At 36.1% G+C, this 19,590-nt stretch overlaps 1 protein-coding gene across 1 annotated transcript; it reads left to right on the top strand.

Moving 5' to 3' along the window:
* Positions 1 to 13,763: 13,763 nt before the first annotated feature.
* Positions 13,764 to 19,163, top strand: LOC112590642 (uncharacterized; the record flags this gene model as incomplete). Its single annotated transcript, XM_025307818.1, has 3 exons — positions 13,764 to 13,929; positions 15,532 to 15,906; positions 18,891 to 19,163. Coding segments are annotated over exons 1-3 (814 nt in total), but the record flags the coding sequence as incomplete, so codon positions are not given.
* Between the last annotated feature and the right edge of the window lie 427 nt (positions 19,164 to 19,590).

The following is a 19,590-nucleotide window of genomic DNA, read 5'->3' as shown; positions in this document are numbered from 1 at the left end:
TCTTTTTCCAATTGATTTCAAAATCACATATACCCTTCCAACAGTCAACTCATGGTCCTATCCCCGGTAAAGGGATTCGCGTCCCTGACCGAAAAACGGACCACTCGTCGTACGTCGGTGCCCGAGTAAAGGGACCCGTCGGGTCCCTGACCCGTTCACTGACACGCGTGTACGAACGAGGTTCGCCTTACTCGCGAACGAAAGGGTTGCGTTCCTCCTCTAGGACGTAACACATGGTTTAGCTTTTTTTGATATCTTTCATAGTTTTCGAAATTTTTTACCTGTTACGTTTGAAATTTAACACCCTGTATAATGCCAACAACGTGCCTACAACTCTGTACAAAATGCTTCAGTATGCTTACAAATATACAAAATCTGTTTTGACATGCCTACAACTTCGATGGCTTTCGCCAGCGCCTCAATTCGTATACTCATTTAATCATTGCCCCTAATTTTATTGTGTCATTCAATTTTTGTGCTTTTATACAAGAAAACTCTTCCGAACTTTTGTAGGACTGTAAATCTTGCATGTAGCATGATATGGCTGCAGAACTAATTATGAAAAAACTTACATTCAGCTTGAACGTAACATCTTACAAGAAAAGGGTTTGACATGTAAATATAATTTTTAGCTGCATCTCGTAGCAGTAGGTATTCATGCACATTAATATTAGGTAAAAGTATAATGAGCAAGAAAATTTTGTTTGCGAGAAAATGAAAGATAAAAAATTCAGAAGGCCTTATAACCAATTTAAGTAAAGTGTTCAAGGAGCGCGTGGCGGAGCGGGAAGGCATGTCTGTGAAGTTAACACGTCAAACTATCAATATGAAAAAAATAAGAGTTCTGATAGCACTTTTGATAGTTCTATAGTTCCTCTATAAAAAAAAAATAGTTCTGCAACAATATACTCAAAAAATAAAAAATAAAAGTACAACATGCTAGGTTCGCAAAGTTAGCACGTCGCCTCTTTCTCTAACGTACAAGAAGTAATCAAAATTGCACTATCCGTAGATTTTTGTCCAAAAAATGAGTTTTCCCACTGTGCGCCGTTCCGCGCTTAGCGGCCGAGGCGATGCTCACGGGCCGCTGAGATCCGTCGCTATATAAGAAATCAGCTGGAGCGCATCTTTGTGTCATATTATCACTAAACACATATAAACATATATACAGGGTGTCCCATTTTAATCCGGCCGGCTGAATAAAATTCGAGGATGGTATTTTCCAGAAAAAAATGTCAGACAAATGTTGTTCAGTTCTAAGGGAGATATTCGATGCCATCAACAATTTTGACCTCGGGTGAAGGGTTCAAGGTCATTCAAGGTCAACTTTTTTTTCTTAAATGGGAACCCCTATTTTTCACATCGGCAATCGATTCTACGTAAAAAAAAATGAAAATTTTGTTTGAAGCATTTTTTTTTATAACGCAAACTAATTTCACTTATTCAGCCTCCAAAATTGAAATTTTCAAACTTTCTGAATTTTTTACTCGAGAATGGTGGGGTTTGGGGGGAAATTGCAGAAGACAAAAAGTTCTTGGAATGCTGCAAGGAATTCACTCGAATTTTCGCATAGTTGATCGTGCACTTTTTTCCGCCAATATTTGGAAAAAATCTTTTATCTCATCATGTCCAGTACCCTCGGCCCTTTTCAGGGCCAATGATGTGCAAAATCCCATCGGCGACCTCCACGTGGTGCACATCGGGTGATGCTAATGCCGAGGGTACTGGACATGATGAGATAAAAGATTCTTTCCAAACATTGGCGGAAAAAAGTGCACGATCAACTATACGAAAATTCAAGTGAATTCCTTGCAGCATTCCAAGAACTTTTTGTCTTCTGCAATTTCCCCCTAAACCCCACCATTCTCGAGTAAAAAATTCAGAAAGTTTGAAGATTTCAATTTTGGAGGCTGAATAAGTGAAATTAGTTTGCGTTATAAAAAAAATGCTTCAGACAAAATTTTCATTTTTTTTTACGTAGAATCGATTGCCGATGTGAAAAATAGGGGTTCCCATTTAAGAAAAACAGTTGATCTTGAATGACTTTGAACCCTTCACCCGGGGTCAAAATTGTTGATGGCATCGAATGTCCCCCTTAGAACTGAACAACATTTGTCTGAAATTTTTTTCTGGGAAATATCATCCTCGAATTTTATTCAGCCGGCCGGATTAAAATGGGACACCCTGTATTTTAAAGTAATTATTAAATGAGGAAAAAATTTTAATGATTTCCCGACAATAGTTGTCGCAAGCGTCTTTGATCTGTCTGACAAGGGGAAGGCACGTACGAGATCTCACGGATCGGAATGAATCTTTTTGAGGTTATTCCACAACGGTAATAAACTTTCTGTGTAAAAGGATTTGTCTCAACACCTCTTCGTCTCGGAGAAAAAAATGCAATAGTTACGTCTCCTATTCCAGCGGCGGATAGGCCAAGTGTAAAGCGAGGCTCTTAAGTCAGCTTCAGTAGCTGCAGCAGCTGAATGCGGCGTGTCAACTTTTTGACTCGAGTTCGATCCTCGGGCCATCCAAATTTTTTTTCGTTGTATTTTTTTCATTTTAATAGCACGAAACGGATACGCTAAACAAAGCACGAGAAAGGAATGTATTAAATGGTTATTATATTTAATAGGTATCAATTATATTTGACAAAACATTAAAAAGTGTTTTGTGAAATAATGTGAAAATTAAATTTATGCTGGTTTTTCCACTCTCTAAAATTTCATGTAATATTTCGTACTGTATACATTTCCAACGAAAATTCCAAAGGAAAGGAAGAAAATGAACAAAACGATCCAAGGTCGGCATGTTTCAAAGCCTGCAATGGTTCCTTTTATTCGGACCGAGTATTCTGATTGACCTGCGTCTCTCTGACAATGAATAGTATCCCTTTCTAAACGCCATCCCTTCCTAAACGGCATCCCTTCTTCCTTCTTCAATGTTTCTTTTTAGAACGGCGTTCCTACTTGAATATTGGAAGGGATTCATGTAGAATATTCTAATTTAATATTTAATATTTAATATTTAATATTTAACATTTGATATTTACTTATTTATTTAATAATTATTATTTATTAAATAAAAATAATTATTATTTAAATAATAATAATTATTTATTTATTTAATATTTATTTACTTAATATTTAATATTTAATATTCTAGTTTAATAGCACCACCTATGTCATCCTTATCGTACACACCAAGAAAGTGTGACTCTCTTTCTTCAGTAACTCCGCTTGTGGAACACTGCAGATCCATAGTTGGCATATCACTTATTTCTATCTCCATTCTATCACAAAAATGCGTCTGTTCGCTATGAGTGAGCAAGCCAAACTAGAATATTCTACATGTCCCTTTCAATATTCAAGTAGGAACGCCGTTCTAAAAAGAAACATTGAAGAAAGAAGAAGGGATGCCGTTTAAGAAGGGATGGCGTTTAGGAAGGGATACTATTCATTGTCAGAGAGACGCAGGTCAATCAGAACACTCGGTCCGAATAAAAGGAACCATTGCAGGCTTTGAAACATGCCGACCTTGGATCGTTTTGTTCATTTTATTCCTTTCCTTTGAAATTTTCGTTGGAAATGTATACAATACGAAATATTACATGAAATTTTAGAGAGTGGGAAAACCAGCATAAATTTAATTTTCACATTATTTCACAAAACACTTCTAAATGTTTTGTCAAATATAATTGACACCTATTAAATATAATAACCATTTAATACAGGGTGTTATAAAAGTCCCGGAAGAGCAGAATAACTCGAAAAAGATGAGTCCTAGGAAAAATACGAAGCATTGAGTTTTTATGATTTTTTCCTGACTATCTGACGGTGACCTTGGACTTGACCTCGACAATAACCTTGAAGGTCATTTCAAGGTCAGGTCAATTTTTTAAAATAGAACCCTATACTTTTGACCCCAGAAATGAAAAGAGCGGAAAATTTTACGTTCGAATATGACCTTGAACACTGCCAAATTTGACCTCTGAAGGTCACGTAAAGGTCTAAGCTTGTTTTAGGTTAAAAACGCGAAAATCTTTGAAAATACACCTGCTAGGGAGCAATGTTACGCATAAGCATAAGAATGTAGAGGTCAACGAGGGACCTTCAGCCGTAACCTTGCCTTTATTATCAAGGTCATGAATTAAGATTATTATTAAGGTCAAACCGGACCTTTTTAGGACTGAAAATCCATAATTTTGACCTAAAAGTGTCAAGATTGAAAAATTTTACGTTCGGATTTGACGTTTTCAACCTTGACCTTGTTCTTAAGGTTATGTGTCAGTCATATCAAGGTCAATTAATTTTTTAGGCTGGAAACACATACTTTTACCCCCCCCCATAATGCAAAGAGTGAGATTTTACGTTACGTACGAGGTCACACTCCGATTGTTGGTAATTCCTCAAATCGGGCGCCATTTTGGATCGGTCATCTTGAATTTGTAAAATCCAACGTCGGATTCGATTTCAGAAACGACTTCAAAAACTCCTTTAACGAGATCCAATTTTTGTTATTCTTAAATATCGGCCGCTATCTTGAATCGGCCATCTTGAATTTGCAAAATCCGACGTCGGATTCGGTTTTAGCGAGCTCAAAAATCCCAGGATTGGTATCCGAAAAATTTATTCGCCATCGATAAAGTGTATGCTTCAAGGTTTTTATTTGTCTCGATTCTACCAGTGTCAAACAGATAATAGATTGTTTTTGAGTTTTCATCGATTTAACAAGTTTTGATGTCATTCTAGTCCGTTTTGAATTATTATCATATTATTATTAACGATTAATGGTACATTACTTATTATTTTTATTTAAAGGTAAAGAAACCGAATTTTTTATACCAAATTTTTGCAAATTTTTTGTTTTCAATTCCAAATGGCTTCTCTTACAGAGCATGAGAGAGTTTCGCTATTGATGATGAGAGGATGGGGGGATAGACAAAGGTCATACAGTGAAATGAGATTGCTGTTCAATGAAAACTTTCGTAATGAAGGCGAAGGTATTTCAATATCGACTGTATCTTGACCATCAGACGATTTGTAGAAACTGGGAGTAATAAAAGCCGCCAAAAATCTGGGAGGCCAAGGTTCCAAACGACAGAAGAGCGACAATTTGAAGTAGCCCAATCATTTGTTGAAAATCCCAGATTGTCAATTAGAAAAGCATCTCAACAGCTTCAAATGAGTGTATTGTCAATTTCCAAAAATCTAAAGATCATTAAGTTCCACCCCTACAAAATTCATCTCCACCATGAGTTGAATAAAGATGATTTTGACCGCAGGGTGCAATTTTCAGAAGTTATGATGCAAAGAATTGATCAGTAACCGAACTTTTTGCATAATATCGTTTTTTCAGACGAAGCGTCTTTTGAAATTACTGGTAAGGTAAACCGTTATAATTTTAAATATTGGGACAACGAAAATTCTCATGGGATTGGAGGCTTGAAGCACATACGCAGCGATCTCAAAAATTGAATGTTTGGGCAGGTCTTTATTAATCAAGTGGTTGGGCCTTTTTTTATAAATGGGAATTTGAACTCAGAAACTTATCTGCAGCTTCTAACAGACCAAATTATTCCATCAATACAGGAAATTGTTGGTGATAATTTTGATGATATTTGGTTCCAGCAAGATGGGGCACCGCCACATTATGGACGCATTGTTCGGAACTATTTAAACGATACTTTCCCTAATCGATGGATAGGTAGAATAGGCACAATCGAATGGCCACCGAGATCGCCCGACATTGCACCACTTGATTTCTTTCTTTGGAGCTACATAAAAAATAAAGTTTATTTCACTAAACCTCGTAACCTGGATGAGCTTCAACAATGGATCATAGACGAATGTGCTGCAATACCTCCAGAAATGATAAGGAGTGCTACTGACAATTTGTACGTCCGCTTAGTATACTGTCAAACGGTCAATGGGGAACATTTTGAACATCTCTTGTAATATCAGGCCGAGTTACAAGATGCTTTGCCTTCGGTGGCCGGGAACCTTGCCTTCAGTGGTCGGGTTTGAGACACCTTGCCTTCAGTGGTCGGGTTTGAGATACTTTGCCTTAAGTGGCCGGGTTTGAGACACCTTGCCTTCAGTAGTCGGGTTTGAGACACCTTGCCTTCAGTGGTTGGATTTGAAATACTTTGCCTTCAGTGGTTGGGTTTGAGACACCTTGCCTTCAGTGGTCGGGTTCCGAACGCTTTACTTTCAGTAGACTTCACGATCAGTGAAGTAACGTAAAACGCATAATTTGAGAACAAGGTCAAGGTTGAAAACGTCAAATCCGAACGTAAAATTTTACAATCTTGACACTTTTAGGTCAAAAGTATGGATTTTCAGTCCTAAAAAAGTCCGGTTTGACCTTAATAATAATATTAACTCTTGACCTTGAGAATAAGGGCAAGGTCACGGCTGAATGTCCCTCGTTGACCTCTATATTCTTATGCTTATGCGTAACATTGCTTCCTAGCAGGTGCATTTTCGAAGATACTCGCGTTTTCAGCCTAAAACAAGCTTAAACCTTTATGTGACCTTCAGAGGTCAAATTTGGCAATGTTCAAGGTCGTATCCGAACGTAAAATTTTCCGCTCTTTTCACTTCTGGGGTCAAAAGTATAGGGTTCTATTTTAAAAAATTGACCTGACCTTGAAATGACCTTCAAGGTTATTGTCGAGGTCAAGTCCAAGGTCACCGTCAGATAGCCAGGAAAAAATCATAAAAACTCAATGCTTCGCATTTTTTCTAGGACTCATCTTTTTCAAGTTATTCTGCTCTTCCGGGACTTTTATAACACCCTGTACATTCCTTTCTCGTACTTTGTTTAGCGTATCCGTTTCGTGCTATTAAAATGAAAAAAAAGACAATAAAACGAAAAAAAAGATTTGGATGGCCCGAGGATCGAACTCGAGTTAAAAAGTTGACACGCCGCATCCAGCCGCTGCAGCTACTGAAGCTGATTTAAGAGCCTCGCTTCATACTTGGCCTATCCGCCGCTGGAATAGGAGACGTAAATATTGCATTTTTTTTCTCCGAGACGAAGAGGTGTTGAGACAAATCCTTTTACACAGAAGGTTTATTACCGTTGTGGAATAACCTCAAAAAGATTCATCCCGATCCGTGAGGTCTCGTACATGCCTTCCCCTTGTAAGTAGCCGCCGCAGCGTATATGTCGTTGACCGGCCGGTTATCCTCGCGTATCGCTTGCGCATCGCGCGATATCGATATCGTCAATAGATCTAAGAAGTTCGGCGGCTCCCTTTAGTTTTAGACATCAAAATACAAGCGCAAAAATATAAAACGGCGAGGATTTACAACCGCAGTAAGTCAGGATGACATTTAATCAATTTCATTAATTTAATTAATAGAATAAAAAATGCGTATTTTTGTACTTCGTGTGTGTATTCTTATCTCATAGGTTGTCCAAGAGTATGCATTTGCATCATTTCACATTGTTAATTATTTGAAGCACTATTAATTCAACTATATCAATTTCAATTTTTAGTAGCGTCACTACACAGCAGATAACACTTCATATTCAGTCTTAGTTTGAAATAAGTATGTCGTATTGTTACAGTGTACAATTAATCAAAATGTAAAAAATGCGTACTATTATCCGCATTTCCTCTATATAGAAAATAATTATTGCAGAAAGACCTACCTGTATTAAATATCCATGTATTATATCTTGCATCCTTCTGCATTGGGAATTTAAATAACCGTTTTCCAGTCGATTTTCCATTCTGACACTCTTTATACATGCACCTGTTATAAAAGCTATCTTCTGAAGCCAACATAGTCTTTATATTTTTATTTGAAATGCAGTGTAAGAAATAATTTTAAATATGTGAGAAAAAATATGTAACAAATAAGAAACTAAAAATGACAGAATAAAAAAAAAGTGAAAAAAGGAAAAAAAAGCAAGGTAAATATTGTAACGTCTCAGCTCCTATTTTTCCTCCCTTTTCCTTATTTCTTTTTTTATCCTTATCGAGCGGTACATCTTGCAATCTAAACTTCCGGTTCTCTCCTCCCTCGTTCGATATGGACTAGGATTATATTATATTATGTTAACATTCGTAACGACGACCTGTAATTGTGACTAGCATTTTATTTTAAGCTAGTGCGTTAGCTTTAATACCTTTTACTATTCTTTTGTGTATGGAAAACCTTGTGTTAAATTTCCGACACCGGCGTGTGTTAATTTGATATATCGATTTTGGGTTACACATTTTATGTGCTAGACTCAACATATGAATTGTGTTACTCTTTTCTGTTTTCTTTCTTTTCGGCACTTCTATTTTATGTTAATTTGACACGTCGTTTTCTACAGCGCGCGTATGCTTTATCATTGCTTACGTAGTTTCAAGAATAACAGCCCGGTTGCATGAGGGCTGGCTTGGCTATTATTTCTTACTATTATTCCAAATTATTTTTATCATAGCGGACAGACTATGCAGCTTCCCCATCTCTTGCTTCTTAACAATAAAAATAAGCACTAAGTGTGAGAAAGTTGTGTTATAACCGTTAACAACTTTTCTAATCTTTTTATTATTATCTTTGTAACTCTGCAATATAAGCATTGTGATTCTACGAATCTCATAACTGTTTTGCGTCAGCAGCACGGCCCAGCTTCGTTCTTAGGGATCTCGGATGGAAAACAAGGCATATCGCGTCGTAATTCTCCACCTTGTTTTTTTCATCCGACATCTCGCTAAACCTTACGTATTATCCGGTTATTAGATCAAAGCGTTAGAAATGTAGTGTAAAGAAGTAAAAACCTATCACCATAAAATTGTACTACCCCCGTTTGCCGCTCTCCGTTAGAATTATTAAACTTGTTGCGCCGAATTCGCCAGGAACGCTTCCTTGGCCTATTATTGTATCACGTCGTACCTAAATTCGCGATTGCCGCATTATTGTCCACTCGCGGTTGGCTATAAAATTGTAAACGTTTTCATTCTAAGATAACCGAACTGTTTAGGCGACACTTTGGCGGGGTTCTTATCGTTATTGCATCTGGGTATCGAGTAACTCGCGTCTTGCTCCGACACAAAGAAGAAGGACTCCTCGGCCCGTTGGCGAACCGCCCGCTTCTTCACTCTCGTTGAGGCTGTCACACGTTTCGGACGCGTGCTCACAAGTCTCTCCTTAACTATTGTACTTAGAAAATCTTCAAGTTCCATCATCTCGTGACGGTCTCTCATATTCTCATATATCTCCTTTTTTTTCTTTCTGGTTCTTTCTCATTACAATTGTTGCAATCAAGTGTATTCGTGATTTCAACCAATTTCTCGATCTTCTTAATTAATTCGTACAAGAAAAGACAGACTTTCGGAAACCGGAAGTACGATATCGCGAGCGTTCGACGTTGCGTCATCTCAGCTAGGAGGAACACGGGCACGTACAAGGGCTCCTTCTCCCGTTCCGTCGGGCGCCTAAACAGTGATGTTCCAGCCATCCGATCACAGTAAGCCTTTCGATATCCAAGTTAATAAACAATATTTGTTTTCCTCTATGTCGTTCAATGTGTTTCGCAAACCGTGTATTGTTCTCCGTACAGAGGCGCTTTCCTCTTAGTCATATCCATGTTATCAAATAAATTCTATTGAATCCAATAAATTCCACGGGACGTAACAATATATAAAAAAGGGTACACCTCACCGATTTTTTTTTATTTTGAAATATGTTATAAAGGATGAAATTCTGAGTGACTTTTCCTAATACAATTATATGGGGGTCGCTTATAGTTTCTGAGATATTTGATTTTAAAGTTTTATAATTGTACGTTGAAGTATATTTGAAGTAAACAAGCAGTTTTCATTTACTTTAAATATAAGAAACAGTACATATAAGCGGGAGAGGCTCCGCCCGGTATTTCAAATTCGATAATCTTATCAGAGAGAAGAATGAAAGCGGCCACTGGCCGTATTTCGGGGGTACGGCTAGGCGCATTTTAGATACGCCATCTGACCAAAATGCGCCTAAACTACGTCCGCTAGACGCACTTTCGCGGTGATAAAAGTAAAATGCGCCTAGGTTCGTGTCCGTACTACTTCCATGCAATGGATAGTAGGTTAGAAAAAGACAGACGACAGACAATCGTTCCGTCTTTGTCTCACTACTGAGCGGCGCGCGGCAGTAAACACGAGGCGAGGTAACGGCGATCTTATCGCTAAGTGAACATCTCTCCGCTTTTCTTTCATCTTTCACGCTCCAGAGACATCAAAAGACGCGGTAGCGTCTCGTGTCAAGGGAACGTGCGAAGCGAGGAATTATTTTTCACGCACGCGAGGTAGCACATGGGAGACTAGACGAGCGTCGACATATTATCTGTTTCTTTCCCGCTCGTCTAGCTTATTGACTGCGTGAGCCGCGAGATTTTTCTCGCTACTCCTATACCTCGCTCTTTCTCTCTCTCGCTCGTTCTTTCTCTCTCTCGCGCACTTGCTTGCTCTTCCTCTCTTCTCGTGTTCTTACGGCTTGATTAAATATATTAATTACATGACAATATATATATAAATAAATGACACATATATAGTGTATATGTATATAAAGAATATTTAGTATTAATGCCCAAATAAAGAAGAGAGAATTATAATGAGAGACGAAAAGTTAAGGTAATAGAAATCCACTCTTAGCCAATATATACATCTTTTAAAAATGATTTGTTATTAAAGTATATGATAGAATAATTTATTTATGCTAATAAATTTAAATTAAAAATTAAATGAAATGTTATTTGTTTTGTAAAAGATATTTCATTGTTACATTTTTCTTTTCGTAGCAAAAATAAATTTAGTCTAGTAAAAAAAGAAATTAGTTTTATTATCATATTTCAATTACGACTTTATTATTTAATTTTACGAATAGATAACGTGCATATTGTTGCTCAACGGAAACCGCGAGAAAATGGTGATCTCCGTCAAAAAATAAATGCAAACTTTTTAATAATATAATAATTTTTTTACGTAAGTGTTTGTTTTTATAGTATAACCTGTTGAATTTTATTAATTATTAATTCAGCATGTTATAGTATAAAAAATATATTTTAATATAAAAATTAATGTAATATTAATTGTTTGCATTTGCAAGAAATATGGATAGAACAGGATAGGTTGCAATGATACATAGGAAGAAAAAAGATAGATGGATAAATAGATAGATAGATAGATAGATATAAAGATAGATATAGATGGATAAATAGATAGACAGATAGATAGATAGATGGATAGATAGATATAGAGAAATAGATAGATAGATAGTTAGATAGTATAGAAAAAAAGATAAATCGAAATATAATTATCATTATTATTATTATTAATGTTTTCAGTTTCAAGAGAACATTCGCTTAACGTAAGTCTTACTTAGGTCCAGTTTCACGACTTATATTATATTAACCGGAATATATTATACGACTTATATTATATTAACCGGAATATATTATACGATTTATATTATTTTAACCGGAATATAATTCGTTAATATTAGAAGTACCGAGCGGTTATTTCTGATCGTTTCTATTTTTTAGATTAATATCCTGTTTCTTTAAGATTACAAGATTTTTGTTTTGAGGGTTTGTTTAAGGTGATGTTTGTAAAGAATGTATATATATTTCTACATATAAGATTAAAAATATGAAAAATATTGCAGTGAAAGCAAGGAGGTTCCACGGTGCGCACGATATCTCAATAACTATTTGACCAATCGACTTGTAACTTGGCAGTATTATAAAATAGACTTCTCTTTACCGTTTTAACTACAATTAACCAAATTCATTAATAATTAATATTTTTTATTAAACTTTACCGAGAGGCCAGAAATAGACGATTTTTGTTCTAAATGCTACCATTTTATTATTTGTGTTCCGATTGTAGTTCAGACGATAGCTATACTTATAGAAAATAAAAAGCTATTTAAAATAATTGTGAAAAATTAAATCACACACATTTAGAAATTCCTTGGAATCGTCTATTTGCAACCTCTTTGCTTTTACTGCAATATTTTATATATTTTTAACCTTACATACTTGTACAAAAATGTATATATATTCTTTAAACATCATTAAGCAAACTCTCAAAACCCGTAATCTTTTAATCATGTGATCTTTTTCGCTTCCGCAAAAAAAATTAACGAAATATACGTATTTTTTGTCGGGTTGAATAAGACAACTCTTTAAAAGCCTATCTAAACAAAATTATATAATCACATCATTGATACGCACAAGGAAATCAACCAATCATAATCCGTACAAGCGTGCCTTTTATATTAGACATATTTTACATTTAATTAATCTGTTTCCTTCTCTAGAACAAATAATTATCAAAGGTCAAGATAACGTCAAAATTATTTTGACTTAATTTTGACATCATCTTCACTTTTATATAATTATTTGTTCTACTTCAGTTATGCATATGAACAATACGACTATGCAAGTTTGTCTCAATAAGTCTTAAACTCCGGTTAAAATTAATTATGAAACTAAATCTTAGCGTTTTTGAATCATCGGCATCTTTCACGATGTTACGATTATAAATATTATCTATATAACCAATTGTAACCTAACACAATTGTAACCTACACAATGGAACGCTCTTCGATTGAACCGATTGAAATTGCTCATATCAATTATCAATGGCCTCAATCAATATGGCCTTTCATTACATTCTCTAAGTTTCAATTGTTAATTGAACAATTCCTTTCACAAGTCAAAGATTAACATGCTGATTTGAAATATAATGCAAAAAGCTCGAAAATAAATGCGAAGCAGAGAAGAGATTAACAATGAATGATTATTATTTAATATGCAACTTACATTAACATAGAATGTCTAATTGACTTAATGTCTCGAAGCTACTGAATATGAATTTCTGTTTAAATCTCTTCCTTTCTGTAGGAGGTTTTTGGCTGTTTCGGTTACTTTCCTCTACATTTATATTAATGAGTTGAAGCACTTGTTTCTACGAGATGGTTAAAATTCGGTTGACTTTACGAGTGTTCAATCGTGATTATCTGCTGGCTTTGAAACAACAGAAGCGCAATGCTCAACGTTCTCTCCCCTCGGAGAGGTATTCTGACATGAGCAGCGTGGCAATCTATCGGCGACAGTCATCAGTACTCGCGGCGAGCTTTACGACTGCACTTCGTAATCCGTATTCTAACGATTCTCGTTCTTGTGCGAATTTTCAGTGTTTCTTATCTTAGCGAATCAACGAGATTTCACAACACTTATTTTTTTCATATTTCTTTTCCTTAACGCGATTATATATAAACATCGCGTGTGCTTACGCGTGTGTTGAATCGCGTCTATTCTTCTTCTTTTTTTTCTTTTTCTTGTCACGTGTTGTGATTTCTTTTTTTTTCATATTTTTTTTCATACAGTGTATAACACTGTATATATTCTAAATTAATATATAATGTCAAATCAGTTCCGTGCAGTTCGCTATTCAAATACCTGTGTGTATAAAAATTGCAGTAATGGGAAATGTAATGGAAAGCGCCTATTCAGGTTTCCCATGCAAAACGATGCAAGATATCATCAATGAATATACAATGCAGGTAGATCTTTATCTCAGCGAAGAATGACTTGTCGAATTGACGTCCATTTAACTGTAAGTTGCATATTAAATAATAATCATTCATTGTTAATCTCTTCTCTGTTTCGCATTTATTTTCGAGCTTTTCGCATTATGTTTCAAATCAGCATGTTAATATTTGACTTGTGAAAGGAATCGTTAAATTAACAATTGAAACTTAGAGAATGTAATGAAAGGCCATATATCATTGATAATTGATACGAGCAACCATCTAACTGACGTCGTTCCTAGACAGCACGCGATCACAAGAACGTCCGAAAGACATCTAGAGGATGTTTTACGTCTTAAGAACGTCCGAAAGAAATCCGAAGACTTCCAAACGTCTTCCAAACTTCGTAAAGTCTCATATTCCTTGGAGATCTTGTGTTATGTGGCTTTCGATGTCGATCGACGAATCATTCCTCGCAGGGATCTTACTGTTTCATATATTAACGTCCTTTTTTTTTAAAGAAAGGCAGATTCGTATATGTATTCTCTTAAAGTGAATCAGTAAAAATGTTTTTTATTGTATCAGTAAAAGGAATATTTCACCGTTTTTTGCTGTTTCAATTTTGAAATGGTAAAAAAGTTTGATACCTTGTAATTGCAACTGTTCGGCTTATTATCATTCTAATATTACATATTATTTTAACAACGTTGCATTCTAAATCTCAGTACCACAAAATTCTCACAATCCGCGCGATACTCTTTAAAATATAATCAATGCATTTTTTATTGAAACATTATAGTTGTAATAGAAGCTTTTGCTCTAAATATAGCACTGCAAAAAATTTCGCTAAAAGAATCAGTGAATAACAGCGATTGTTCATGTTATTGATGCAGTTTGCAAATACTGACTGTGTCACTGCACACAAATCTCTTTCTTTTGTTCCATTTATATTTTATTATTTCTCATCAGTGGAAGCAAGATTTCACTGAAATTTTATTTCAGATAAAACTTATTTTAGATTTTTTGACAATGGATTGAACGTTGAGGTTTTATATCTTGGCCATCACAATTACTCGATCTAACATCTATGGATTTCTTTGTGTGGGGGGCTAAGCTAAGAAATCGAATCGTGGCTGCTGTGCATCAAATATCATAAGATTAGTGTTTGGCTGCAATACAAGCTGTCAGTAATAGATGCAATGTTTGCATTGCTGCAAAAGGTCAACATTTTGAACAATCTGAATTGAAATTTACTAAGTAAAGCAATAAATAAGTGTAAACAAATTAAAAAAAGAATAAGTGTAAATATTAGATAAACACTTTTTTTGTTTTTTTGTGATTTTCTTCACAAGGAAGTTAAAACGAGCAAATCTGTAAAGGACTTTTATCTTACTTTATCGATCCTCTACACGCTTTTGAAGTTTTGACATTTAATTTCAGGACACCCTGTACAGTACTTGTAATTTTTCAGTAAAAAATTAAGTTGGTTTTTAAAAATAATGTAATAAAACGTTAATAAATACAAAGATTATTGAAATATTTATATAACATTCACCTATAATTCTTTTTCTTATTTTATTAAAGTTATTTCATAATTTCCCAATTGCAATTTTTTTGTCTGAAAATGCTCTAAATATTGAAAAATGTGATTGTTGCTTTGTAGTATGAAAAACTGACAGTTATGATTTCATTATTAAATATTAAATGCTTTATTATTAATTATTAAATATAAAAATAATTGATATAATGATATCCAAAGAAAAAAAAAATCCTAAATTGGAAATGTGTAATATGATATTTAGAACAAATATTATTTTCAAATTATATTCAGACGAAACCATGACTTGATGCTAAATATCTTAGTGCAACCATCATAAAATTCTTCATTTCATGATGCTTACTGCTTACTTATAATACACAATTATTCTGTTGGAATACATATACAAATTTCTTGCTACGGAAGTCAGAAATAAACGCGTATTCGCTTGTTTTTTATTTTTTGTTACAGGAAATACTAGGTTGGAGACATGGTCTCCGAATACCCTTCGAGCTGCGGGATTGTGCGAAGATCATTTTGTTGTGACGTCCTTTAAAAACCCACAAAAAATAAAATTGCGTAGAGATGCTGTACCAATTCCGTACGACAAAGATGCCTCTTCTGCACATAAAGATAATATAGAAATAAGAGAGGTACAAAGGGACGTTGCAGAATTATCTTTACCCAATCACCAAAATATTATATTAGAAAAAGAAGAACTTCAACAGTCTGCAGTACGAACATATGGATCTGGAACTGTACTTTTCGACATTACTGCAGAAGAGGAAGATGTCATGGAATGGATGCATTTGGAACCAGAACCACACACACGTGAGAATGTGAAACGTAAGGAAAAATGCATGCAAAGTAAAGAAAATCCAGATAACAATCCAGATTTAATTATCAAGGTTTTAAGAATAGAAAATCTTAATTTATGAAAAAAAATTAAACGTTTAAATTATCAGTTGCGATATATGACACAAGCGCGTGAAAAATGTAAAAGTCAAAAGTCGGAAAAACAAATATTAAAGAATTTGATAAATAAACAAAAACTTAATCCTGTTGCAAAAAGTATGATACATTTGCAACTGCATATTCCGCGCACACAATATACAGAGTGTAACGAGGCGCAGATGCACCTCGTTACTACCGGCTCGACCGACCACCTGTCGGGCCGAAGAACGGCGCTTTGCGCCACCTTAAGCTATCGAAACGATCGCGCCGCCGCTATCTCGCGCCGCCGCTATCGCGCGCCGCGGCGATCACGCGCTGCCGCTAGCGCGCGCAGCCGCGATCACGCGCCGTCGCCGTGCCTCGCGCCGATAGGCGCGCCGCTCGATCGCCGCCGTATCAATTGTAGCGCGATCAACTATAAAACGACGGCGATCGAGCTTCTAGACACCAGACCGATCCGTACCGCCGATTCAATCTAGACGCTTGTATGCCGAAAAAGAGAATATCCGGACCGTTTCGCTTTGCTTTCCGTATTCTGACTACCCGACCAGCGACTAAGCAAACGGGATTGTGCGTCCGCAGTCTCGATCGAGCGTACTCGATACTTGGCCGTCTCCCGTCTTCCTAGGCTCGTGCGTGCGCGTGCTCAGTCGAGCGTACTCGACAGTCTCTCGCCTTTACCCGCCGCCTTGAGTCAGGGGTTCGTCCGTCGGCGAACTCCGCTGAGCGTACTCAGCCTTTAGGCGATCCGTCTAGCGACCAAGAACCCGGGACGGTGTGTCCGCCGTCTCCACTGAGTGTCCGCAGCACTTGATCGCTTTCCTCCGCGAACGTAGGGAAAAGGGAAGGTGCATACGCCTTCTCTGTCGAGAATCCTCGGCCCCGACGGACGAAATCATTTCGCGTATTCCGCGACTTGCGTGCGTGCGTTCGTCCGAGAGTCGAAATCTCCGGTCCGGTGACCATCTATACGCGAGCGATTGCGAGACGAGTATTGGGCGGTAATTGTCCGAGACGCCCAGCGTCGCGAAGCGAGACCGATCACCGCGCCGTTACCGTCGTTACCGTCTACACGCGTCGCGCAATAGGCCCCGCCTTCCGCGCGGCCTATCCGTCCGTACGCGCGCTTGTACCGCTCACCGCACCGCACCGTACCGTACCGACGCGCCTAATAGACGCGGCCCGCGACAACGCCTTCGGGACCGAACTCTTGTATCTCAGTAAGCATAGAATAAAGCTAAGTTATTTCTATTGCCATTTTCAAGTGTCTCGCTGCTTTACTCCTCCTCGAACCCGGACTCCGACGAGCATTATCCGCGCGAAACGCGTAGCGACGACCGAACCGCGGAGTCCGGCCGTTACAAGAGGAAGAAAATTATTATTATTCAGCGTCAGCATTTTGTCGCTTAAAGAAAACAGGTTGCAATTTTCCCGGACAGCGAACAGTTAGAAGATGGTTAGAAGAGTATGATATAAAACCTGGAATTTTTATTTAAAAAATTAAAAGAAAAAATATCGCAAATACCTCAGGAAGAACGAGTGTGTGCCTTAAAATGGGATGAAATGTATATAAAAAGTTATGAGGAATATTCTTTAAAATTAGATGAAATAGAAAGTCTTGTCGATCTAGGACCTCTAGGTAGAAGAAACGAAAGAGCTAAGTGCGTATTTGTGCTTTGCCTTGATAGTTTGAATGCACATCATCCGTGGCGACAACCTTTAGCGTATTTCCTTGTTGAAATGTTTTAAAATCAAAGGAAATAGTTGAATTAGTGAAGATATGTTTAGACAAATTAAATGAAACAGGTGCTGATGTGCAACTCGTGACATGTGATCAAGGTGTACACAATCAAGCTGCGTTTAGTCAACTCGGTGTTGAAGTACAAACACCATTTTTTATATATAAAAATAAAAACTATTATGCTTCCTTCGACTTCCCGCACATAGTTAAAAGATTAGCTAGTTTCCTAGAACACATGATAAGATATATTGCAACGGGGAAATAATTGCATCATATTCAGATTTTATTAAGATGTGGTGTATCGATAATGCTACAAAAGGAGGCTCAAATTTATTATCCCATATAACAGAGGCACACATTCGTCCAAATAGTTTTGAAGCAATGAACGTGAAAAGAGCGTTTCAATTATTTAGTAATAAATTCGCAGCTGCAATTAAAATAGCCGATGACGAAAAAGAATTAGATTCTAATACATGGAAAGCTACGGCTGATTTTGCTGAATATATGAATAACGTAATAGATACTTGCAATTCTTATAGCCTTAAAGTTAAATTTGGTGAAAAACGGCCATTATCCCAAAAAAATCCTGATATTGAAATACTTTTGACTAATTTTGTGCAGTGGTGTTCAGGATGGTCAAAATTTCCGAATAAAGTATTTCAAGTTCCATGCTTCAAAGGTTTCGTGATTACAACACAAGCTATTTTTACTTTGTATAAGATACTTTCACGTAAATATGATAAGTTTGAACTTGCAACAGGTTTATGTAATCAAGATTCAGTGGAATATTTGTTTTCAAAACTTCGACAACGCGGAAGATTTAATCCTAATCCAACTGCAAGAATGGTACGACTGTCTGTTATTCTTTCTACGGGTTACATTCTGGCAAGCGATAAGGGCAACGTTCAATGTTCTGAAAGTGAGGCTCTTATTAATCAGCCGAATCATCTCATGAAAACGATTGAACATTGCATAAGTGTTAATAATACTGACGCTGTTGTTGTTGATGATGTTGATTCAGAAACAGAATTGTTCGATAAACATGCAGAAATTGTAGAGGAATACGATGATGTAGACATTGAAAATATGAATATAATAAGTAATTATGATGAAAATGCTATTACATTCTTTGCAGGATATGTAGCACGACGATGTATTGAAAAAAATGATTGTAACTATTGTCGTCAAATAATGTTAAAAACACCAATGGAAGACGTAACAGCTAATGAAAAATATATCGAATATCGGGAATATCCTAATGCAGACGAAGATGCGCCGATAGTCACGAAATTAGTTCGACCAACAAATCTTTTTATAAATATCATTAAAACACAGTTAATGACTTTTAATCGTTCGTGGCAACATCATTGGGCATCCACACAACTTCTTGAAAAGATGATAAATGAAGGTATACATGCCACTAATAAAATGCATGCTGAATGGTTTGACATTCATAAAAAGTGTTACAATCATCGTATGCAGGCATTAAAATTTTTAATGACTGTTAAGATATAGTTAAGATATAGTTAGATATAGTTAAGATACTGTTAAGATATAGTTAAGACTGTTAAAATTTTTAATGACTGTTAAGATATATTCCCGCACACGATATAATAACGGTAGTATAAAAGCAATAATATATTCAATAGGAAAATTAAAAATTTATCGAATAAATAAAAAGATTTATAAAGGAAAACTTATAAAGGACAAACATATCAAATAAAATAAAATACGTTTTAATAAAATAAAGAAAATAAGTAACATAGAACGTATAAAATTGTACAAAGAAGCACAAATGTTCAAATTTCGCGAACGTATTCATAATTACGAAAACT

Source organism: Harpegnathos saltator, unplaced genomic scaffold (assembly GCF_003227715.2).
Source record: "Harpegnathos saltator strain DR-91 unplaced genomic scaffold, Hsal_v8.6 scaffold98, whole genome shotgun sequence".
NCBI classification, from domain to species: Eukaryota; Metazoa; Arthropoda; class Insecta; order Hymenoptera; family Formicidae; genus Harpegnathos; species Harpegnathos saltator.
The sequence above is the reverse complement of the archived record's forward strand: the minus strand, read 5'-3'. Positions and strand labels throughout refer to the sequence as shown.